Source organism: Medicago sativa, chromosome 2 (assembly GCF_051527215.1).
Source record: "Medicago sativa cultivar Bolivia chromosome 2, Bolivia_mono, whole genome shotgun sequence".
In the NCBI taxonomy this organism is placed as follows: domain Eukaryota; kingdom Viridiplantae; phylum Streptophyta; class Magnoliopsida; order Fabales; family Fabaceae; genus Medicago; species Medicago sativa.
In genome coordinates this window covers 535,257-561,454 of record NC_140750.1, presented here as the reverse complement: position 1 = coordinate 561,454, position 26,198 = coordinate 535,257, and the positions used below count along the sequence as shown (strand labels likewise).

Sequence of the window (26,198 nt, the reverse complement as noted above, 5' to 3'; positions counted from 1 at the left end):
TCCAAGCCTCTTCCACTCAGCATTTGCATAGAGGACCACAAGTGTTTAAACACAACAAAAACAAGAAAAGCCAGACCTTTTGCACTAGGGTTTCCAGGTGCAGAATGCATTTAATATATTTATTAGGATATTATAATTAGGAATTAGAACCTAAGAACATCAACTAGGTAGGGCAAATAAACACCTTTCATGAAAAAAAACAAAGGAACTTCCTTTGAACACAGACTACAAAAGATTTTGTTTTGCACTATAATTTCTTTTTCTATAACAGTCGTTTCATAATTTATTGTCGAACCTTATTACAAAAGATTTAATATATATTCTCATATTCAGTACTTTTATAGCATCATTTTTCGAGTCCTCGTATATCTTTTTCATGGTACGGGAAAGAGCTATGTAAAAGATTATTGGTGAGGATAGAAAAGTAATTACACAGATAACCTCTATTCTTACCTTACATTTCGTAATATTTAGCTTTTTCCTAATCAGAATCCTTTTTGACTTGCTTACAATTTCAGTTGATTATAATTCTAAAGAATGAGACAGTGCAGTTCTAACTAATTATGTTTCTCTATAGTAAAAAGGGGGAGCGAAGAGGTAACAAACATCAGAAATGCTACTGCAACGCTCATAAGAAACTTCGTAGTACAAAACCGCGTCAGAAACTACCGCGATTCGCAGCAGAAAATATTGAAACACAAATATTATTTCACTTATTATTAATATAAATTCATCCTACGTATCATTCATTCTTCCGATAACCAATGTACTATGTCAAGGAAAACTGTAACGCATTTCTCTAAAGCAAATAGAAAGAAAAAATCTAATATTGTAGGAGGATAAAAATGAGAGTGAATTCAAAGAAGCACAAGTAAATATCAGTCTTCATATTCTGTTTCCTCATCATCATCTTCGTTGTTCCCAGCATATCTCCAACCATCTTCAACATTGTCACGATCCTCCTCCTCAGTTTCTTCGCTGTCTTCATCGTAAGTTTCTTCTTTCACTGGCCAAGGTTTTTTAGCCATATTAAAAGTGGCAGGGGTTGGAGTAGACCCTTTACGCTGAGCAACTTTAGAAGGAGGCATTTTCAAGTTTGGCTTGGGCCTGCTTTGCTTCTGACTTTTACCATTGGAACGTTTTCCACCATAAGCATCGTGATCACTTGCTTCATCCATTTCATTTTCAGCATTATTAGCCAGAGCATGCATAGCATTTTCATCATTTATGTGGCCAGGATGCTCCCTCTTTAAATGCAGTTTAAGCTTGTACTCATGAATGTAAGCCTTTTCACACCCTTCATAAGGACATGCATATGGGCGATCAGAGGATGCCGAACCGTATGTCGCTCCAGAAGGTCTAGCAGTTTTTGTTTGCTTTTCTGAAGGAGGAGTTGCATACTTTATCGGCACATCTATTGGTGTACTCTGCAGTGAGGTTAAGACTGTCAATCAAAAATTGTTTGAGGTGATATTTCACATTATTCATGCACATCTACATCCAAAAGTGCAGTCATGCATCATTTAAATTGTAAACAGATTATAGATATCGAAGATATCAGAAACCTTGCAAAATAGTATTAAAATATGTATATATTTTGCACGTCAAATGAAACCTCTAGATGGAAACCAAGTGCACATATTAAAATCATACTTCATGAGACAGGTAGTACCATCTATTGTGATTGTGAACACATTTAGAATGAGTAAATAGGCAATTACCCCCTTGAAATTGTAAGTTTCGTCAATTACCCCCCCGACATTAATAAAACTTCAATTACCCCCCCTGAAATTGTACAACGTTAATCAATTTACCCCCTCCGTCAAATTTTTCTGTTAATCAACATAACGTTTTGCAAATACCCCCCCTGAAGTTTTGCACTTATGTGCAAAATGCCCCCCGAACTTGAAAATTTATATATTTTTTTTCTTATCCCCAATGATTATGATAGAAACCAACTGATATAGAAGAATAAAATAGGGAAAATCCCTTTTGATTACAGAATAATATTGCAGAACTTCGAGGGTCTGCACCTCCCTAATGCCAAAATGGCCCCTTCCCAGTCAAATCCTCAGATGCCCCTCAATCTTCCCTTCTCTCCCCTATTTATTCTTAAAACTTAACCTCCCACTACTGACTTAATTAATTATTAATCATTATATATTAATAAACCATAACTGCATAATTAACTACTATAATTATAATAAAACTGACACAATTCTAATAAGATATCTAACAATACTCCCCCCCTAAAGATTCACCTTGTCCTCAAGGTGGAGGATATCATAAGTGTCCACCTGGGTCCCATAACTTGAAGTATAATGACAGAGCGATGTGTGAATCATGCAAACTTATGCCTTGATCATATACTCTGTTTGTAATGATATTTTTGAGAAAAAAAATACAGGATGATTGATGTCGTGGTGCCCATAGTAGTTCCCCTTATCTCTGACCCCATACTCATTTCTTTATTGCAAATAAGTTTGCACAAATCCGTTTTGTTCTCCTGTTCCATTTCCACAATCATGACATGCATATGGGCATTTTCTACATATCTCTCTATTTTCCCCATTTCTACATCTTCCAAACCTTTCTCTTTTCCTATCGCGGTGGGATTTGGATTTCCCTGGTCACTATCTTGTGGTTGAATATTGAATGAACCTTGAGTCGTCAACCGGTCCAATTCAGTTTCAGGTTCCTCTTCTTCATCAGACATAGGCATGATATCCCGATATTCCGGTTTAAAACGCCAAATAAATGCAAGCGAGAACATATGCCAACTAACCTGTTGATGGCGTCGATTCCACCAGTGTGACCATTGGCGAGCACGACCTCTGAGTAACATCAACGCATCTGTCAGTTTCTCTTCATCTGGTGTATCTCTCTTTTTGAAATGTTCCTCAATGCATAGCAGCCACCAGTATGCATCTTCTTTGCCATCAAACACTCGGAACTCCATTTCTGCCATAACGGTACCACGGTTCCGAGATCGTTGCTCTGATACCAGTTGATAGAAACCAACTGATATAGAAGAATAAAATAGGGAAAATCCCTTTTGATTACAGAATAATATTGCAGAACTTCGAGGGTCTGCACCTCCCTAATGCCAAAATGGCCCCTTCCCAGTCAAATCCTCAGATGCCCCTCAATCTTCCCTTCTCTCCCCTATTTATTCTTAAAATTTAACCTCCCACTACTGACTTAATTAATTATTAATCATTATATATTAATAAACCATAACTGCATAATTAACTACTATAATTATAATAAAACTGACACAATTCTAATAAGATATCTAACAATACTCCCCCCCTAAAAAGGGGGGGAGTATTGTTAGTAATAGGACTCCTAAGGGCAGAAGTTATAGATACTAGTGGTTTATTTAATAATATTATAAATAAGTAACTGTTACTTGTCTGCAGTAATTGCTGTCTACTAGACTTCTATGTAACAGCTATAGGACTTAGTATTATAAATAAGATGCAGAGGAAAAGAAAGGCATTCAGGGATTGGGATAAAGGATAGGTAGGGAGAGACCAAGCTCTCGAATTCTTGGAGGGGAGAGAACCAAGACTCTCGAATTTCTTGGGATTATATTGTACAATTACTATTAGTTTATATTTTGATATCAGTTTCTATCAGATTATGATCAACAAGTGAGCAACAAATGTGAGGAAGTCTCAAGAATTATAACATAAGCAACAATGAGTCCAAAATCTTATATTTGCACCAATCCCAAGCCAATTATTAGTCCAAAATCTTATATTTGCACCAATAGCAATGATCTTTAGAGTGTTATCTTGAATCTCTCAGTAATACACTGTTAGAACTTAAAAGCTTCCAACAAAGAAGTAAAATAGCAGAGTCATTCAAGTTGAAATATATCCACTTCATATGAATTTTGGAAACTGATAGAAATGATAATGTAGAAGTGGGCCTTGAATATGGGCCTAAGCTTAAAGAGTGGAAAGCCTATTCCAGGAAGAAGACAAAAGCTGTTAGAAGGAGTGACGTGGCAAAGAAGAATTGAGAAGCACTAGCTAGCTATTAATAAGGATAGAATAGAAGTTTTCTGACTGATTATTCTCTTATGATTATGTGGGGTCACTTTATGTGATTTGGGAGACCTGTGAGTCTTTTGGGATTGGTAGTACAGCTATCAATTTGCATCTGTCTTTTCATTCCGTTATTTTCCTGTAATTGTGGATCTCTATTCTCACAATTACACAGTTTATCCTTCCTTTATCTCTGTTCTTCATTTTATATTATACTGTTAAGCTCTAAAACCCATCAATTGGTCCGACCTACCGGATAATCATCCCCTCTCAACTTGATTTCGTTGATGCCAAGGAAACCTAAGATGGGTGATCGTATTGATGCTTTGGAGAATCAGATGGGAAATGTTACTTCAACGATGGAAGCTCTAGCTCTACAAATGCAACAACACGCCGAACAGATGCGTCAACAGGGTGTGATTCTTCAAGAGCTCAGCAAACAAATGGGTAAGAAAGTAGCGACGCAGGAAGAAACTTCGGTGAATGATTCTTACCAAAGTGAATCTCGCCTGGCTGGGAAGAAGGTCAAACTTCCAGTGTTTGAGGGCGAAGATCCTGTGGCATGGATCACAAGAGCTGAAATTTACTTTGATGTTCAGAACACTCCTGAGGATCTGCGTGTGAAATTAACACGTTTGAGCATGGAAGGACCTACAATCCATTGGTTCAATTTGTTAATGGAAACGGAGGACGAGTTGTCTTGGGAGAAACTGAAACGCGCGTTAATTGCACGTTATGGAGGGAGGCGTTTAGAAAACCCCTTTGAAGAATTGTCGACGCTGAGACAGAAAGGAACGGTGGAGGAGTTTGTGGAAGCTTTTGAGTTGTTATCGTCTCAGGTTGGTAGACTCCCAGAAGAGCAGTATTTGGGATATTTCATGAGTGGGTTGCAACCACAAATCCGCAGAAGGGTTCGTACTTTGAATCCACGCAACAGGATGGAGATGATGCGTATAGCGAAGGATGTAGAAGACGAACTGAAGGAAGAGGATGATGACGGTGAGAAACGTGGGTCCAGGAAAATGGGTATGATAAATTGGGCCAAAGTGATTGGGCTGGGTTGATTTCAAATCGTAGTGGGCTGAACCGCCCGACGCGAACGGGTGGGGCAAACCCGATTCAAAAAGGAATTACAATTGGATCTGGGGGAAGCTCAAACACGACCTTAGTTTCGTCGGCCAGAAAAAATGACTACAACAACCGTTCAAGCTCTTCAGAAAGATGGAAGGGAGTAAGAAGTTTCCACAATGATGAGATTGCAGAAAGGCGTGCGAAGGGTTTATGCTTCAAATGTGGAGGAAAGTATCATCCAACCCTGCACAAATGTCCAGAAAGCTCTCTGAGGGTTTTGATACTAGGGGAAGGAGAAATGTTGAATGACGACGGCGAAATAGTCGTGATGGAAGAAGCTACGGTGGAGAGTGAAGAGGAAGAAGAAGTGGAGTATAAGTTCATGGGAGTTTTGGGTCGTATGGGTGATTTCCAAACATTGAAGGTAGAGGGTTCCATTGGAAGTGTTGATTTGTTGGTTCTAATGGACAGTGGGGCAAGCCACAACTTTATTTCCCCAAAGGTAACATCTGCACTGGGTCTCAAAATCACGCCTGTGAAAGCAAAAAGTATCAAATTAGGCGATGGTCATAGAGTCATGACAGAAGGGGCTTGTTTGGGAATGAAGGTCAGGTTGGGAACGATTGAGGTGGTGGTAGATGCTTTGGTGCTGGAGTTAGGTGGACTTGATATGGTCATGGGTGTTGCTTGGTTAAGCTCACTTGGGGAAGTGTTGATGGATTGGAAAAAGTTAACTATGCAGTTTGTGTATGAAGATCAAGTGGTCAAGCTTCAGGGGGTTAAGAGTAAGGAATGTAGCAAAGGGGACTTAAACTCATTCTTGAAAGATACTTATGGCAGAAATGGAATTGATTATTGGTGGACTCAATTTCGTTCCATTGAAGCAGAAAAAGGGGTAAATTCTCATGCATTTTCTGAATTGTTGGAGGAATTTCAGGAAGTTTTTAAAGATCAGATTCAGCTCCCTCCTGAAAGAGCTACAGTGCACCAAATTAAGTTGTTCCCTGATCATGGTACCATTAATGTCAGGCCCTACAGATATCCTCATCACCAGAAAGAAGAAATTGAAAGGCAGGTGACTGAGCTACTAGAGGCAGGAATCATCAGGCCAAGTAGGAGTGCCTTCTCAAGTCCTGTAATACTGGTTAAAAAGAAAGATCAAAGCTGGAGGATGTGTGTGGATTATAGAGCCCTGAATAAAGCTACTATACCAGATAAGTACCCTATTCCCATTGTAGATGAATTATTAGATGAACTCAATGGAGCCAAAATATTTTCTAAAATTGATTTAAAATCTGGTTATCACCAAATTAGAGTACATGAAAATGACATTGCTAAAACTGCTTTTAGAACACATAATGGCCACTATGAATATCTTGTCATGCCATTTGGCTTAATGAATGCCCCTGCTACCTTCCAAGCCACAATGAATGATATATTTAGGCCATATTTGAGGAAATTTATCCTAGTCTTTTTTGATGATATTCTTGTATATAGTCAAAATAATCATGATCATCTGCATCATTTGAAATTAGCTCTAGCAGTGTTGTTAGATCACAGTTTTATAGCTAATCAGTCAAAATGCAGATTTGGATGTAAGCAGATTGATTACTTGGGTCATATAATATCAGGAGATGGTGTAGCCGTGGACCCTGAAAAGGTGAAATGTATTGTAGCTTGGCCTAAACCCAGAAATGTCAAAGGGGTACGTGGGTTTTTAGGGCTCACAGGGTACTACAGGAGGTTTATCAAAGACTATGGCAAGATAGCAAAACCATTGACTGAATTGACCAAGAAGGACAATTTCTTGTGGGGAGAAGAAGCAACTCAGGCTTTCCAGCAATTGAAGAGGGTCATGACAACCCCTCCAGTCCTAGTGCTCCCTGATTTTAATTTGCCTTTTGAAGTGGAATGTGATGCTGCAGGAAGGAGGATTGGAGCTGTGTTGATGCAACAGAAAAAACCCATAGCTTTTTTCAGCAAAGCTCTATCAGATGGAAATTTAGCTAAATCTGTATATGAGAAAGAACTAATGGCTTTAGTGTTAAGCATCCAACACTGGAGACATTACTTGCTGGGAAAGGAGTTTGTGGTGTATACTGACCACAAGAGCCTCAAACATTTTTTGCAACAAAAAATTTCATCTCCTGATCAACAATGTTGGCTAGCAAAATTACTTGGCTATCAGTTTGAGGTTAAATACAAGCCTGGTCCAGAGAATAAGGCAGCAGATGCATTATCAAGAATCTTTGATGGGGAGTTGCATGCCATTCTGTCTTATCCTGTTTGGGAGGATAGGGTGAAAATACTTGAAGAAATAGCCCAGGATCCATATATTCTGCAGTTAAGTGAAAAGGTGCAAAAGGATCCAGTTTCTCATCCTGGATTTGAGGTGAAACAGGGGATATTGATGTATCATGGCAGGCTGGTCCTCTCACCACAGTCTTCTTCAATTCCTTGGCTGCTTGAAGAATATCACTGTACCCCAACTGGAGGGCACTCTGGTTTCCTGAGAACCTACAGAAGATTGGCTGAATCACTCTATTGGGTGGGAATGCAGAGGAGTGTGAGAGACTTTGTTAGAGCCTGTGATGTTTGTCAGAGACAGAAGTATAATGCCACCACTCCAGGAGGTCTGTTACAACCTCTACCTATTCCTAATGCAGTGTGGGAAGATGTATCATTAGATTTTATCACTGGTTTGCCTAAATCTAAGGGGTATGAGGCTGTATTAGTAGTTGTGGATAGATTATCAAAATATAGTCATTTTATTTTGTTAAAACATCCATACACTGCAAAATCAATTGCTGAGATTTTTGTCAAAGAGGTGGTGAGACTGCATGGCATTCCTAGTTCAGTAATCAGTGATAGGGACCCTATTTTTGTCAGCCATTTTTGGTTGGAGTTATTCAAATTGCAAGGAACAAAGTTGAAGATGAGTTCCTCCTATCACCCTGAAACTGATGGGCAAACTGAAGTGATCAACAGATGCCTAGAAAGCTACTTAAGGTGTTTTGCCTCTGATAACCCAAAAACTTGGTCTTATTGGATGCCATGGGCTGAGTTCTGGTACAATACCACCTTTCATATTTCAATTGGAAAGACTCCTTTTGAAGTCATGTATGGTAGGCAGGCTCCTCCCATAGTCAGATTTTTGACTAATGAGACTAAGGTGGCTGCTGTAGCTGTGGAGTTGCAGGAAAGAGATGAGGCTCTGAGTCAATTGAAGATGCATTTGTTGAAGGCTCAAGAGCAGATGGCTAGTTATGCCAATAAAAAAAGGAGGGACTTGAGTTTTACTGTGGGGGAGTGGGTGTTCCTCAAACTCAGGCCTCACAGACAACATTCTGTAATCAGAAGGGTCAATCAAAAACTTGCTGCCAGGTACTATGGGCCTTTCCAGATTGAGGAAAAGATTGGTGAAGTAGCCTATAAGCTAAAACTGCCTGCTGAATCTAAGGTACACCCTGTGTTCCATGTATCCTTGATAAAAAAGGCTGTGGGAAGTTATCAAGTGCAGGGACAGCTACCAAAAGAACTGGAGATTGATGATAAAGAGGATGTGTATCCGGAGCAGCTGCTGGGTTCCAGAATCATCAGGAAGGGAGACATTGCAGTTCAGCAGAGTCTAATCAAATGGAAAAACAAGTCTCTAGAGGATGTTACTTGGGAGGATAATGAGCTTCTACAAGGCCAATTTCCAGAATTCTGCCTTGAGGACAAGGCAGTTGCTAAGGAGGGTGGCGTTGATAGAAATGATAATGTAGAAGTGGGCCTTGAATATGGGCCTAAGCTTAAAGAGTGGAAAGTCTATTCCAAGAAGAAGACAAAAGCTGTTAGAAGGAGTGACGTGGCAAAGAAGAATTGAGAAGCACTAGCTAGCTATTAATAAGGATAGAATAGAAGTTTTCTGACTGATTATTCTCTTATGATTGTGTGGGGTCACTTTATGTGATTTGGGAGACCTGTGAGTCTTTTGGGATTGGTAGTACAGCTATCAATTTGCATCTGTCTTTTCATTCCGTTATTTTCCTGTAATTGTGGATCTCTATTCTCTCAATTACACAGTTTATCCTTCCTTTATCTCTGTTCTTCATTTTATATTATACTGTTAAGCTCTAAAACCCATCAGAAACCATTGATCAAGTTGCTTCGAAAGATGTACAGGCCATAGGTAATTGCAAAAAGAAAATGAGAGCATACCATGAATAACAAACTTGATGAGTCGAACTGTACCCATTATAGACAGAAAAATTCCCTTCCAAGTAGCAAGCTTAACTTTAATTGCATCACATATATCATTAAAGTAACTGATCTTAGGTTTATCTTTCAAAATGTGGACTCCCAAATATTTGAAAGGTATAACAGCCAGGTTAAAGCTAATTACATGAGCAAGCATTGCACTTCAGACAGGGTTAATAGATCCAGCATAAAAATTATTCTTTCTTAAGTTTACATGCTAAAGACTTTCACCATATAGTTTAAAGATTTTCTTAATGCATTTGATGTTCCTATTTGATCCTTTGCGAAAAATTCAGATATCATTAGCATATAAAGATAAAAAAAAAATTGGGTGCAAAAGAATATTTTTTTTGTCACAAGGACCAATTTGCTTGATTATTATAAATTTCAGGGGGCATTTTGCACATAAGTGCAAAACTTCAGGGGGGTATTTGCAAAACGTCATGTTGACTAACGGAAAAATTTGACAGAGGGGGTAAATTGATTAACGTTGTGCAATTTCAGGGGGGTAATTGAAATTTTGTTAATGTCAGGGGGGTAATTGACGAAATTTACAATTTCGGGGGGGTGATTGCCTATTTACTCCATTTAGAATAGAATATAAATAGATCACAGTTACACAAACAGGAAATATTAACCAACCTTTTCATGATGGGAAGCAATGTGATTCTTTAGCTTGTATTCATGAGCGTATCTCTTCCCACAATCTGGGTATGGGCATATATGATAATTCTCTTGTGAATGTGTCTTCATGTGAGACCTCAGGTTAAAATCCAAGGAGAAGGCCTGCATATTGGCACAAACAAAACTTAGAGTCACTAATGAATAATTAAGAATCCAGACAATATGATACTAAAATTATCTTTTCCAAATGCAAGGTTTTGACTTGTTGAAGAAGATCCTTAAACAATAATGCCACAAAGAAGGTTTGAATCATTGTCTACATCTTACATATATATTGAGCCATGAACTAACTTCATATCGGATTCAATCATGGGGCTATTAAGTTAAAAAAAAAAAAAAAAAATCATATTCAGAAAAACTCATTTATTCGAAACCCATAGTGACCATGGAAACGGTGATTTACAGTAACAGTACAGTCATCAACCAAACAATATTTATTGTACATTGATTCTAAACTGACGACTTTCCAAATCTATTAATCATCTTCTATATCAGCAGTCAAAGTGACCCACTGCTGAATAGTCATATACCTCATTACCTTGCAGCTGAAGCTTTAGAGCGCAAATATTTGATCATTACAATGAAGGAAAAAACAGATCAGTAATTAGGTTCAGAGTGAACGATAATAAAAGAAGAGTTTTTGCTGATATTCAGGGTATGATGGAACATGCCAAACATAAAGGTGATTCAAAATACGAAAAAATGAAAACCTTAAGAGATCAATAAACAAGGGCAATGGATCGATTTATCACCTTACCACAGCCTTCATGAGGACACACAAAATCCCTCTCCCCCGTATGAATTAAGAAATGTCTTTTTAACTTTGAGCTGTCCAGAAATTTCTGCAACAGAAACAAAATATTCTTAGTAATTTCTAAATAGACCTGACATTTGGCAAACATAAGAGCTGTACATTGAGACACAGCGCTAGACAGAAACTTTTTTATGAAACTAGATGGAAAAATTGATAAGGATCTATCTTGAGCAATTATTGGTTACAACCATACAACATAACAAGCATACATGTGTGTGTTACTAAATACACCTGAAATTACAACACCTGAAATTACAAAAAATGGAAACTAGGATGGGAGTATAGGTGAGTAAAGACATGGCATTATTATGTAAATCAAAATGATTATTATGAAGCTTCACAAAAATTGTTAAAGGATTTACAATGAACCAAGTATGTTACAACATTAAAGCCTAACATGCATTTCTGTGCTTGTGAGTGCGTGAATCCGAAGAAACAGTTTCATTACCTTTCCACACCCCTCATAATGGCAAACAAACTGCCTCTCTCCATGGATGTGGGAATGCTTCCTCAAAGCACCAGCATCTATAAATGTCTTTCCACAGCCTTCATAGCTACAAAGAAAAAGTACTTCAGTAGTTGGCTCGGGTTCTGGCTCAGGAGCTAATGGTTCTTTTTCCTTTTCTTTCAAGGCATTTATGGTATCCTCTAAAGAAAACAAAACACAGAAAATTGTTAATATAGAAGACGTGATGAATATAATCACATACAATATAATAATTGCTTGGATGCAAACCAAGCTTGCTTAACATTCAACTAATCAAATGCTCTATAACTGTGAAAATACATGCTTTGTTCCTTTTTGCATCAATAAAACCATTCAGAAATACATGAGTTTGCAGATTGTTATGAAAGATAACTGGAAAGCAAATTGGTATCAGAAACATAACACAAAAATGCTAAAGATTGTAAACTATAAACCAACGTAGAAATGAAGCATTACAACAACCACCAACACAACCAAGCCTTATCCCACTTAGTAGGGTAGACTAGAAATGCAGCATTATGAACAGATTTTTTTGGGGGTGTGTGAGTATTTGAGATAGTTATGTCAGAGTTTACTGTTCATGTGTGCTATGAAAGGTTGTACTAGTACGACATGGCAATAGTCACTTTATTAAAGCGACACATCAGCACCAGCAGTATTAATTCATTCATACATGCAGCGTTAGGCAAAATTACACCCGTGATCTCTTAATTTCAGATAACAATTTGCTCCTTTACTTTTTTTTCGTAAATTTAACCCTTTTGATCCTTTTGCATATGAATTTTCAAGCTTCAAATCTAAGATTCATGTGCAAACATGGGTGAAGGACCATAGATTTGAAGACTGAGAACTCACAGGAAAATAAAACCATAGATTTGAAGCTTGAAAATTCATATGCAAACGGATCAAGGGGGTTAGTAGCCCATCTTGTTTGAGCAGCAGGATGAGGAGTTTGAGGTCCTGGTTCAAACCGGAATGAAGGAGAAAAAACCAATCTAACTAGTAACATTTTTCATTAAAAAAAAAATGCAAATGGGCCAAAAGGGCTAAATTGACGGGAATAAAAAAGATAAATGAACAAATCGTTATCTAATGTTATCTAATATTGTTAAGGACCAGAAGTGTAATTTTGCCGTAGAGTTTTTATGAAACATCATGAAGAATGCTATGTACCAATTCATACTTGTAAAGTTAGGAAATTATAAACCATCGTTTGATTAAGAACATGATCTACATAGGAAGAACATTATGAAATTATGTTGTCTATTGTCTAATGTCTAATCAGAAAGATAGGTCAATCATAAGCAACAGAAATACGAACCATGATAAATCAACATTACAAATAACCTAAAGGGAAAATTATGGGTGCTTAATTTATTGGAAACAAATTCAGCTCATTCAAATTTAAGCTCAATTGACAGTAAAAAAGGACAAACCTGTTACCCATCTTAACAGCAAACACTTCCCACCAGTGGCAACAACGTCTTGTGGAACCCTGATAATAACATTGCTATGATTAATACATATAATAATATATTAAATTCCAAACAAACTTTAACAGAAAAATTGAGGAAAAAATGCAAAATTGAGTTGATGAAGAAAAGGGGCAGTACCATTGTTTGACCCATTTAACAGCGGGAGCCTTGGACGTGAGAAAGGGGCGTCTCTCAAAGAGAGAGTGGTTGTAGTGAGTCTCCATTGATTTCTCAGAATTTGTTCCACAGAGATTGAAGAATTTTAGGGTTAGGGTTTGAAGAGAAATTAGGAATTAGTTCCTATCGAGGATGAAGCTTGGTGATTCCATTCCATGTTCATGTCGAATTCCTTCTTTTCTCAAAACAAAACGGAGTTGAACCGAACCGGTCTAGACCGGATTCGGTTTGCAAGTGCTGCTACATAGGCCCATTTACACTATTGGGCCCATGGGCTATAGCATTCCAACCTCGATTTTACCATATTAAAAATCAAGCGTAATTACTAATACCACCCCTAATTTATTGATATAGTCCAGAGAGGAACATGTGATTTGTTTAGTGGGGGTGCACTGCTACCAAACATATGGCTGCAGTAGCTTCTACTGTTTCAAATGCTCAGTAACTTAAAAGAAGACATATGGTGGAGTCTAACTTAACCATTAAGTGCAAGTGTGATAACATTATGCAAGATATTTGGGTTAAATTTTGTGGATGATTAATGTATTTGAGTCACGTAATGAATGTGGTCTAGGTGTATTAAATTTCATCTGTGTTGTGTAATGATTGTGTAATTTTGTTTGTTATTGACACGATGTATCTTGACAATAGAACATTGGAAGACAGATCACCAATAGGGGTAATGTAAGCAACTAATTTGACTTGTGTTTTCACGTGAACAGTATATGGTTTGACTAGTGTGTTAACATGAGTGGTGACTTAACTTGAGTGTGCGCATGTGAAGATGTCCTACCAATAGTCTTCACATGTGTTGCAGATTTAGACATTAGTTAGTTTAACCACAGTGTAAATAATGTACTTCCATGAATGGTTTGACTTCAACCTAGAAATCATAATTTTTAAAGCATCTAAAACTAATTCCTCAAAAAAAAAATTCCTCAAAAAAAAAAGCATCTAAAACTAAAATAAAAAAATAAATAAAATAACAGAAACTTCAACCTAAAAATCGAAATTTGAGCATATTGTTGGCAGAGACATCAATAAAAATACATAGTAAGGATTGCAAAGTTTCATAAAATTTTGTAAAAACCTCAATTTTGTTAGAATATAATATTTGTCAAAATTAAGGTGAGAAAGGAAAATGAGATTTTGATTAAAGAGTTTAAATGTTTAATTTATATTTTTTGGGTTTCATGAATATTGATGAAGGTGAGGTTGGAGATGATGAAGGTGAGGAAGGAAAAAGATGAAGAAAGGAAAACAAGGTTTTTAATTTGAAATTTTGTTAATTCATGTTTTTGAATTTTGTCCCTATGTAAACTTTTGTTTTTGGATTTGGTCCGTATAACCTTGTCGCTGGACATATGGAACGACACATAAGTCTCACTTGTCGCGTCACACATTGCTACGTCACACATAAGCGTTTTTGTAACAGATGATGATGGTATGGACCAAAAGCAAAACGTTTTATAACTTACATGATTTGTTTTAGGAAAAAAAAATCAGGGATGAAAACCAAAAACACATGAGCTTACAAGGACGATTTATATTCAAACAAAAAAAAACATTAGTATACTGACATTAACTGTTAAAAAAAAACCTAAAAATTGTAAGTATGTGTCCCACTTGTCACAAAATTACAGAGGTGTTTGACAACATCTCGAGTCATATAAATATATTTTTGTGAACTATAATTGTAGTAATGTAATGAAATATGAACATGAATATTGAGCCCACATCATTTACATGTGGTTTAACGAAGTTGGGGATTATATATTCTTGAGCAATGTTAACAACAATTACTTTTCAACACTTTTTTTAATACTTACTTTTTTAATGTATCAAATTAATGTACGTCTCACTATTTTGTGTGAGTTCAATTTTTAAAGTGTACATCCACAATGACTTAAATCAATAAGAGAGTGTTCAAAAAAGAGTATTTCTAACATTACTCATAGATTCTTAGATTAAAGATATAAAATTGATCTCTTCTAATCTAATGGTTTTCCGTTGACTACGCCATAAAATTAACCTTAAAAATTCAAATTCAAATATTTTACACTACCAATTAATACGGTTAAAATAAAAAAATTTAGAATAAAATAATAAATCAAGCACACTTCCTTAAAAAAAAAAAACAAATCAAGCACACTTAAATTATATCGGTCAGTCTCTGTGAATCTAGCCCAGTTGATAAAGACAACGTAAATATATGTAGGGATCAGGGACGGATGCACTCACAACGATATGTGGGCACCGGCCCTGCACTAATATTTTCCAATGCAATACTATATATATGTATATTGGTAGTAGCTTTGGGTTATTTTGACTGCACTATTTTTAATTTACAATTTTCTTTTACTTCAACAATCAATATATCATGACAATGTTAAAAATATTCGTTATTCTGCATTATACAAAAAAATTCATATTTGTTCATAATTTAAAAAGTTGTAGATAACAATACAATGTGTATTTTTAACAATATTATTATGTATATACTTTTTTAACAATATTAGTATATATATTTATCCTTTTTTAACAATATTAGTATGTATATTTATCCTCTTGAAAACAATATTATATATTTTCTTGGTCAAGACAATATTATATTTTTAATATTATATATATGTAAAATATTGTCTCACTATTTAAAATTTCCAGATATGATACTGGTATGGATTGAATTTCTGACTAGTAAACTACCAACCAAAAAAAATCGAGTAAATTTTCATTTTGATCCCTGACTCAGCACTTCGTTGTCACAAAATTCGCTGACTTGGGATTAAATACAAAGTAGTCACTGAATGCGCACTTCTGTTATCACTTTAGTCCATGTCGTTAAATAATTATGTTAACTAATGACATGACAAATGTTTTATGATGACAAGGAGTATGAGGTGTCATATGGACTAAAGTGAAAGTAGAAAATGGTCACTTTGGTCCCTGAACGGAAAATCAATATCTCCAAACTCGTCCAACGAAGTGTTGCTCTTCGTCAAGAATTGTGTTATCTTCCTGAATGAAGTTGTTTTGTGGCTGCGGGAGACTTATTGTTTGGTTCTTGACTGGGCATACTTACTATCAGTTATGTTCCTGGCAGTAAACAATTACTGTCACTAAGGTCCCTAACAGTAAACACTTACAGGCACATGACATCTGTCGTGATTCCATGCAATGACTGCTATTCCACGCCTACAACATTTATATTATCATGCTTCCTTGCAAATGCTAATATCGGTGATTATTATAATAACTAATATAAAACCAAATACTGAATCAAGTGGCTTAAGTTTCTGTTCTACGATCATACTGCAGAAATGCAGATGCTCGGATAAATACACTAGGACAATATTTGTAAATAATCAATTGAAGTTTAGTTGAATATATATTCTTGAAGCTAATAATCTTTCTTAAAAAATAAAATAGTATAAATTGAAGTTAACATTGAGATTAAGAGACTGTTTGGTAAGACACCTCTATTAGCTTATAGCTTATAAGCTCGTTTGACAATAAAAGCTCTGTTTGGTAACACTTTTTCACCATGAGCTTATAGCTTATTTCACGAGCTTATAAGCTATTTTTCAGAAGCTATTCCAAGTAGCATTTGAGCTTATAGCTTATAGCTTCTCACTTTTAATTCCAGTTTTACCCTTATTATTCTAACTAAATTCCATTTTTACCCTTAATCATTTATTATATTATAAAGTAAAATACATATGTTTTAAATATGAATGCTATTTTTTTATGAATGAAAGATCCTTTTTTTTCTCAATAGAAAAATATATTTTTTATACCGTTATGTTTAAGTTTTTTTTGTTACAATTGTTACGTTTTTTTTGTGTGACTATTTCAATATTTAATGTCACCTTTTTTTTTACGAAATGACACGTTATTTTTGTGTGATATATCAGAATTGTAGATAATAAGAATAAGGACAATGACTTTCTCCAACAAAAAAAAAATGAGAACGTTACGTTTACCTTCACTGTGTGTGTATATATATATATATATATATATATATATATATATATATATATATATATATATATATATATTTTTGTACAAACTATATTTTATTTATTTTTCCGTTTAAATTTTTTAACTTTATATCTAATTTTTTTAGGCAAATGAAAATAAATATAAATTAACATTTAGGAATTAAAAATTAATTTAATAATAATATTGAATTAACAATGTTTAATTTTAATTTTTAAATACTTTAAACATTAATTGATATAAACTTTATTATGAATTAAAAATGTCCTTTTATGTAATTTTACATCTATCAGCTAATTGAACCGCTAATTTTACCAAACACTTCAAGTAACTTATCAGTTATCAGTTATCAGCTATAAGCTACCAGCTATAAGCCATCAGCTATAAGCTATCAGCTAGCTTATCAGTCATCCGTTATTTTTACCAAACAGAGCCTAAAAAGAAGAAACCATGAAGGAAGTCAAATCAAGATATACAAATACAGAATCTGGGAAAATGTGTTTCATAACCAGACCTTAAAGCCTGAAACAATTCTTCATATTGCTAGACTTGATAAATTGATATAAAATAGGATCATAGTAGACCTACTTTGTGCAAGTAAGTGTAGAGACCTTTGTGACAATGAGTGTTTACTGTCAGAGACCTAACTGATGGTAAGTTTGCACAGTAAAGGATCTAACAAGTCTCCCGCAACTACGGAACAACTTCACTGAGGAAGATGACCCAATTCTTGACGAAGAGCAACACTTCATTGGGACGAGTTTGGGGATATTGATTTTCGGTTCAGTGATATTGATTTTCGGGGATATTCATTTTCGATTCAGGGAATAAAGTGACAATTTTCTACTTTCACTTTTGTTTTTGTGACACCTCATACTCTTTGTCAACATAAAACATTTGTCACATCATCAGTTAACAGAATTATTTAACACTAGAGACTAAAATAATAACGAAAGTGCACATTGATGAACTATTTTGTATTTAATCATGAGTCAATGACTTTTGTGGCGTGCAGAGTCCGGGACCAAAGGTAACCATTTATTTACTAAAAAAAATCTATTGGGCTAGGGGCAATTAGGTCTTTGAAGATCCTCCACTTAGCAAAAGATAGAGTGAACGCCCAACCAAATTTGACCATGACAAAAACAAAAAGAAATTGAATTTTGAAAAAGGAGAAAGAAAAAAACAAAAGAAAGGCACAAAATGTGGTTTGGGTTGGGATGAGCTGTCTCTTACTGCATGAGATGCTTTTTTATCTGTGCTGTGCTGTGCTGTGCTGTCTCACCTGCACTTGCACTCCCACTCCTTCTGTTCAATGCAAATCATGCAAATGTGATTGATGATGTTTATACTCTTGATTACTAGTACTACTTTAACCATCTCACCCACCCATCCACCCACTACCCAATCATTATACTAATTAATTATCAACACTTAATTAACACTGAATGAATGAAATCATTTTGAATCTCACATCAAAAAGGAGATCGAGACTAATGCAATTTTGTAATGGACGAGATTTGAAAAATAAATATATTTGTTGGGCCACTTGGATGTGAGACTTTTATTACCAGTACTAGTACTACTCCTACTTTATGGTTAGTATATGAATGAATGATATGAACCCAATTGCTTCCCTATTGACTTTCAACTATGAACCGTATCAAGATAGATAGATATTACACACACATGGATATAGATAAAAGAGTATGGTAGAATTTTGCAGGGCATTTAAGCGAGTAACAAAGGACTTTTACGAGACCCCACGAGTGGTCTTCTGTTACGTTTTTTCCCCTAAATAAGGTCCCCTCACTCACTCTCTCTCTCTCTCATCAGTTTTCAAGATAGTAAAACTAAAACCTACTCTCTCTCAGCGGCGAAGCTCGCAAAAAATTTATGCAGGGGCCAACTATAAAGAAGGATTTTTTTGAAAACAGGCGTATTAAATTTAAGGATAAAATATATTTTTAGTCCCATAAATTATAATTTTTTAGGTTTAGTCCTTAAAAAAATTATTCAATTTTTTCTCAGTTTTTTAAAATTTTACAAAAAAAGTGTTTTTAGTCTTGAATTTAATCTCTAACAAAAAATTAAGGACTAAAATTAACAAATCTTATAAACTTAACATAAAAATTGCTATTTTAAAACGTTGGGCAAAATGCATTTGAAGAACCCAATTTCATCAACTGCCTGTTTAATAATAGATTAATAATGTCTTTTCAAATATAAATAAATAAGTTATTTGCAAGAAACTCATTGTCCATTTAATTTGTCTATGACTATTGTCATTGATAATTTTTATTGTTGAAAAAGGTTTCTCTATTGTTGTTATTGAGACCGAAAGTATCAAACGAATACAAATAAATCTATCAATTTGGTAGTAGTTTTTTTACTTTATTATTTATGCTAACTTTTGCAACTAATTTTGTTTGGGGTAGCTCAATATTTATTATTTGGGGTAGCCGGATATAAATACATACCGACTAATTCAAGAATAATATTTTTTTTGGGGTAGCCAAGGCTACCCCTCCCATATGAAGGGCTACGCCCCTGCTCTCTCTCACTCACTTTTCGTTCTTACCCTTTCACTTCTCACACTCTTGTAAGTTGTAATATTGCGTCTGTTCCGGTCTGAGCAAGACAACAGTCAATCAAAAAACAAGAACCCCACAACTCAAAACTCACAGTCTCATTCACTTCACTTGGGTCCAAACACTTTTGAAATTCTCTCTCTCTCTCTCTCTCTAACCTGCTTTGCCTTGCCCCCACCCCTCACCCCACTTTGTTTTTTCTCTGAGTAAGTTAGTGTTGAATGAACAAAAGAAAAGTTCCATGGGACTCATGAATTATCATCTATGAACAAATATATTATTATTTAAAAAAGAAAAAAAAAATGGAACTATCAGATTTACAAAACAACAAGCAGAAGAGAGGCACCACCAATATTCATCCCCATCCCCACCACCAACAACAAGAATCATCCTCACCTTCAAATTCTCATCATCAGCAGCTTGTGGTCCCTTTTGATGGAAGGCCATCACCTTTCATTATGGGCTCCATCTCCAATATTCAACCTTCTTCAAACTCTTCTCCCTCCAATTCTTCTTCTTCTTCTTCAGCTTCAGCTTCAGCTTCTGCACCCACTCAACACCTCATTGATGCTTCCCTGGCAATTGCCACCAGATCTGAACCTCCTCTTCCAGATGTATCCAACAACAACAACAACCAAATTCAACCATTTTCTTCAACTTCAACCGCCGTCACCGCGGTTGCAAATCCTCCAAAACGATCCACCAAGGACAGGCACACAAAAGTTGACGGCCGTGGCCGGAGAATTCGAATGCCGGCGACATGTGCAGCAAGAGTTTTCCAGTTGACCAGAGAATTAGGCCACAAATCCGATGGTGAAACAATTGAATGGCTTCTTCAACAAGCGGAGCCGGCGATCATCGCTGCCACCGGCACCGGAACAATCCCAGCCAATTTCTCAACGCTCAACGTCTCACTCCGTAGCAGCGGCTCTACACTGTCTGCGCCGCCGTCGAAATCAGCTCCTCTCAGTTTTCATAGCGCGCTTGCACTGGCTCATCATCCTTACGAAGAAGCTGCGTACCAACACGCGCCTCTGTTAGGGTTTCATCCTCATCAACACCACCAACAACAGCAACAGCAACAACAACTGATGAACGCTGATCAAATTGGTGAAGCACTTTCAAACGAGAATTACATGAGAAAACGGTACAGAGAAGATCTTTTCAAAGATGATAACAACAATCAAAATGAAAGTGGCGGTGATGGTGATGGTTCTTCTTCTCCCAAAAGTTTCAAAACAAATCATCAACAACAGGATGATATGGGCGAAGGTGACGGTGGTGGAGGAGGTGGTGGTGGAGCTTCTTCTTCTTCTGTAGGTAATTCTTTTTCTGGACTTCTTCGACCGTCAAATATGTTACCGGCAACAGCCATGTGGGCTACAGCGGGGAGTGGAAGTACAATTTGGATGGTACCAGTGAGTGGTGGTGCTGCAACTTCTTCAAATTCAGAGACACAGACACAGACACAAAACATGTGGCCTTTTACACCTCATGTTCAGTCTCAAAATCAAGGCAACGCTGCTGCTGTAACTCCGTCTCAGTTACATTTCATGCCAAGGTTCAATGTTCCAGCTTCTGGTGGTGGTGGTGGTGTTGAATTTCAAGGTGGACGTGGTGGTTTACAATTGGGTTCAGCGTATCAACCATCACAGCATTTGGGATTGGCTGTATCTGATTCCAACTTGGGTATGTTTGCTGCTCTTAATGCTTATACAAGAGCTGGCCATTTCAACGTTAACAACTCTTCTGATCATCATCATCATCATCAACATTCAATGTCATTGGACTCTCATTCTCAACCTCAACCTAATGATGAGAGTGGAGAAGATGCTCCTAATACTTCACAATGACTATCTACTACCATCCATGGTTAGTTTCGTTGCATGCTTTGTATCATATGTAAATTAATATAATTAATTTATGCATTTTTTAGTTTTTACATTGTAATTTGTGCGCCACCAAATATGTGTGTACTATATTAGTATAGTTATTGTTTTTTTTTTTGTTTTTTTTTTGCAGATTCCAAGTTGAATTTCTCATAACTAATTCATTTTGGAAATCCCATGGATCCCTATGCATGCTAGAGCAACGGACTTGAGTTTTTCGATCTTTTTTTTATTGAGTTGATTTGTTTAGGGTTGATATGGAGGTACTTGGTATGGTGTATTTTATTTGCGGTTTGTTTTTGGTCCAAAGGGACTTTTGCAGACAGAGAGAGTTTGTATAGGAGGAAATTTCTCTTGCTATTTTTATTTATTTATTTATTTATTTCGTTTTCTTGCTCCCTCTGTGTATGATAATATAATTCATGAAAAACAAAAGGATTTCAAACAAAATTTTGAATTGCTTGCATTTATCTACTGTTTTTTTTTTATTTTTTGCCTATATATATACTATATTATATAGTAGTAGCATATATTATATCAATACTATATGTTCCTTTTAATACTATAATGTTATTAAACAAAATACTAATTTCAAAATCTTGTATTCTTTATATTTTATAATGACCAAATAGTGAAATTGCACTGGCCAACTAAGCAAAATAGAGTGCCAGGTAAAGTAAGCAGAGAGAGAACAAAATATGTAGCAATTGATCATAGCTGGACAATACAAATCTCGGTTACAAATGTGTGCGCCTTTTTTGAGATAACTCCAGAAATGGGAGGCCAGGAACAGCAATGCATTAATTCTTAGCGCTTCCGTTTATCCCATTTTATCTTCTCAATTAGTACAAATGATATTTACTCTTTTTTGGTTAACAGCCTTAAAATGAGAGAATATTATATTCATTAGAAAAATACAAAAGCAAGGGTTATGGATATATGTCTTGTCTTAAATTTTAGAAAACTGACATTATTGTAGGAAGAGTGACGACCGTCAATTATTATTACTTTATTATGCCGGTCCTATTCCATGATTATGATATTCTAAAGTTGAATTAAAATATTAATGTAAATACAAATACATGTTATTTTAGTATGTTGGTTGTCGTACTTTTCTACGTCTAAATTTAAGTTATATATATATATATATATATATATATATATATATATATATATATATATATATATATATATATATATATATATATATTTATAATCCACATGTAACATACTACCTCCGTCCCGGTTTAATTGACCTACTTTGGTTTTTCACACAGATTAAGAAAAATGTATAAATAAAGGGGAAAGTGGAATATATTGTATTGGGAATGATAAAAGTAGTATTATTTAGTGTTATATTGTATTGGAAATGATGAAAGTTGTATTGAAAATTGAAATGAGTCAGTTATTTTGGGACACTTTTTTTTAGAAAATGGGTCAGTTATTCCGGGACGGAGGGAGTAACAAAATTCCCTCAAAAAAAAAAATGTAACATAACAAAATGTTATACTATAATAGGTATCTACGTGATACTAGTTAAAAAAACAAATAAATGTATAAAAAAGGTATTTTTATTTTATTTTAAAAAGTTTAACTATATAAATTTTAAGATATTTCTACTATATTTTCTTTCATTAAAAAAAGATATTTTTACTATATATGTTTCTTTAAGTAATATTAAAAAAAACATTTATTAACATTTTCCATGAACAAAAACAAGATACCTCCATACGATATACTAATTTAAGTGGACGTTTTGTCAAATGAATGGTAGAAAAGAAAAGGCTAAGCATTGAATGGAGATGGGCAAAAGACGGAAAGAAGCAAAGAAAATGAATTGTAAGTTCAAAATCAAGAAGAAAAATGAGGATATGCATAATAATGGATGGTAACGTTGTCTATAAGCCAGGGAGGCATGGAAAATGACTTTGGTGTTGACTTGAACAATCAATTTCATACCACTGTTCATTGCCCAATCATTTTTCCCTTTTCTTCACCACCTCACACTTTTAACCATTTACCTTATTTGCTATCTATGCACAACAGTGATACTTTGGATTCCCAATTCAGCCAAAGCTGTTTCTATATAGCTCAAATTTTCAATATGAAAAGTTTATTTCTGATGTCACTTTTTGCGTGTATAATTGTACGTATACATACACACATGTGTATAGCTAAGAATTAAAAGTATATTAAAATTTCTAATTAAAAAAAACTTTAAATTGGCTTTCTCTTGCAGGTTGTTATTAAAAATTTCAAAAATAGTATTTATATTTCTTCTCATGATGTGGTTGCACTGACATGACTTCTTTGGGTAGCACTTTGGTGCCATTAATGGTACCGTGCCATTAAATCTGAGCCACACAAGCACATTGTCATTGCATCTGGGCCACACAACACATCTATCTTGATGTCATTAATGGCCCAGATTTAATGGTACGGTGCCATTAATGGCACAAAGTGCTACCCTACTTCTTTTGATTTAAATAAGAGACCGTATAAAGGTAGTTTATAATGACTTGTATAGATCGATATACTTTTTTTATATGAATTAATTTATGTACAACAACAAAGATTAATTCTTACATCCGAATAAAACTATAATAAATAACAAAAAAAAATTACAAAAAATATTTAACATTGATCTATTTTCATGTTTAAATCTGAAAAAATTTAGTAAACTGAAATAGATCTCTTATCATTTCATCCAACTGTTCTTAGATGCATCTGATATACTTATAAACAAACATGTGTGCCCTTTTAACAAGAGATCAAATTTAGATCTTCAATTACAAACTGCGTATGTTGTTTGCGTTCACATTCACATTCTAGAAAGAGGTTTTGTCACACATCCGCATTAAAATGCGAGCCATACCATAAAACAATTGGCAAATAGTAATTCAAAGCATTTTATTTAAATTTTAAAATGCCTAGAACTATTGTGCTTCTAACATTTTGGTCATTTTCCTTAAAAAAAAAAAAGGTCATTTCTTAACATAGATATGACATAGGGTGCTTCTAGAGTGGAAGAAAAAAGCACCATAGGATGCCTATCCTCTAGTTTATTAGCAGACAAAACTAAACTTTCATCCAATTTTACAAGAAAAACTAAACTTTCATCCACTTTTACAAGAAGAATTACCTTTACTTAACTAATCAATCAAAATAAATAAACAAGGAGGGAATTGAATAATCCACTTGGGTTGGTGAGTGGTATTGACTTGGAATCTGAGTGTGTGTATCTCCTTAAAATATCGAAAAATCATTATAAAAATATTGAATTGATAAATGTGAAAGTTGTATATTTAACTTTTTAAAAATAAAAATTTTGTTGTTTTCAATCAAAAAACAGTTATGCTAACAAGTGCCCTTAGATCATCCTCAATGGTGAGGTCTTCACCATTTAAGACCTGGTACGTAACAGGTACCTCCACAGGGAATTTTTTTTGGGGGTCTCTTAAGACCGAGGGTCTCACTCAAGACCCCATTATTAAGTGGACCTCGCACCACTTTTTAATAAAATAATCATTATTGAGTTCAGGGGCGGATCTCTATTGAGACCCCCAGGTGCCGTGGCACCCCCCAAGTTTACTATATATATAGTATTATCCATAATACAGCAAGGAATTTCCAGTTGTTCTAGCGGATAGGGGGTGCTTTTTCAAGGCTAAAGGTTGTGTGTTCGACCCTTTAGCCAATATATTTTTGATATTTTCTTGTGCATTTTTAATATTTTATCAAAAAAAAAGTTCCCAAAGAGAATCGAACCCGCAACACAACGCTTATTTAAAACAATAACAATTCAAACCACCAGATCACTTATACTTATTATTGTATGATATTACTTGAAATATTGTACTCCCTCCGGTCCTTATTATAAGAAAAAGTTGACTTTTTAAGTTCATAGAATAATTAATGTATCTTATTGTAAATATAGACTAGATACATCACTTATACAATGAACCAAAAAAGTCAATTGTTTCTTATAATAAGGACCGGAGGGAGTAATATATAAACGTTCATTAAAAGTGGAGTATACAAAAGCATTTGGCACCCCCAAGAAAATAAGTGAAGATCCGCCACTGATTGAGTTACTTTTGTTGAAATGTTTAGATAAAGAGTTATTGGTGTGACCCATTTAGACATTTTGTTAGAGCATCATTATCGGTGCTTTTGCACCGTGGTATAAGTGAGCTAAATGGAACCTTGTCAGTGTAGTAGGGATAATTGACATAGTGTGTGTTTGCCATACCGGTGAAAATGAAAAAAACCACGTTCTGGCTAAAGCTCCAATTTGGAGCTTCTGCTTTTTCACGTTTTTTGTGCATTGGGTAGCGTGAATTGTGCATTGGGAAGTGGTTTCTAGCTTCCAAAAGCCATACCAAACACACACATAGTATAAGCTCTTTTACTTTTTCATGGTGGCACTGCATTACTACCGTGTCTTTACCTTCTATTCCTCACTTTTATTATTTTTTAATAATAGGTGTGTGTTTTTATTATTACTTTTGAAGTATATTGTAAGACTAGTGGGACCCATTTTAGAATTTTAGAAGAGTAGTATGGATATTTAAAAAATATAGTTGAATGGTTTAAATAATTGAGAAGTGTGAAAAAATATAATATATTATGCGGGACTCATTTATACCACCCATATGGGTGGCATGAATGTGGGTGCTCTTAGAGGATCTATATTGGAGTGGTTGAGTACCTA

General features: G+C 35.1%; 3 protein-coding genes across 3 annotated transcripts; 2 read left to right on the top strand and 1 right to left on the bottom strand.

The window, feature by feature from the left end:
• Positions 1-688: 688 nt before the first annotated feature.
• On the bottom strand, positions 689-13,157 carry YY1 (zinc finger (C2H2 type) family protein). The gene is made up of 6 exons (XM_085747833.1): positions 12,967-13,157; positions 12,790-12,848; positions 11,315-11,514; positions 10,805-10,894; positions 10,011-10,154; positions 689-1,427 (listed from the first exon to the last, which is right to left on the bottom strand). Exons 1-6 carry the CDS (start codon positions 13,050-13,052, stop codon positions 879-881), a joined length of 1,128 nt encoding a protein of 375 aa, XP_085603959.1. The 5' UTR covers positions 13,053-13,157; the 3' UTR covers positions 689-878.
• LOC146943353 (uncharacterized) lies at positions 4,343-5,119 on the top strand. Its single transcript, XM_085741616.1, has one exon. It carries the CDS (start codon positions 4,343-4,345, stop codon positions 5,117-5,119), a length of 777 nt encoding a protein of 258 aa, XP_085597742.1.
• Positions 13,158-19,687: 6,530 nt separating the features above from the next.
• Positions 19,688-21,934, top strand: TCP8 (TCP family transcription factor). Its single transcript, XM_085747832.1, has 2 exons — positions 19,688-21,467; positions 21,618-21,934. The coding sequence occupies exon 1, from the start codon at positions 19,898-19,900 to the stop codon at positions 21,446-21,448; it is 1,551 nt and encodes a 516-aa protein (XP_085603958.1). The 5' UTR covers positions 19,688-19,897; the 3' UTR covers positions 21,449-21,467; positions 21,618-21,934.
• Positions 21,935-26,198: the final 4,264 nt, after the last annotated feature.

What these genes read in the sequence shown, in the direction of transcription:
- YY1 (XM_085747833.1), bottom strand. Translation starts at nt 13,052, where the DNA reads ATGGAGACTCACTACAACCACTCTCTCTTTGAGAGACGCCCCTTTCTC. An exon ending in GCTGTTAAGATGGGTAACAG is followed by an intron (nt 11,515 to 12,789) that starts GTTTGTCCTTTT and finishes TGTTTTCTTTAG; the next exon opens with AGGATACCATAAATGCCTTG. An exon ending in TTGCTTCCCATCATGAAAAG is followed by an intron (nt 1,428 to 10,010) that starts GTTGGTTAATAT and finishes ACCTCACTGCAG; the next exon opens with AGTACACCAATAGATGTGCC.
- TCP8 (XM_085747832.1), top strand. Translation starts at nt 19,898, where the DNA reads ATGGAACTATCAGATTTACAAAACAACAAGCAGAAGAGAGGCACCACC.
- LOC146943353 (XM_085741616.1), top strand. Translation starts at nt 4,343, where the DNA reads ATGCCAAGGAAACCTAAGATGGGTGATCGTATTGATGCTTTGGAGAAT.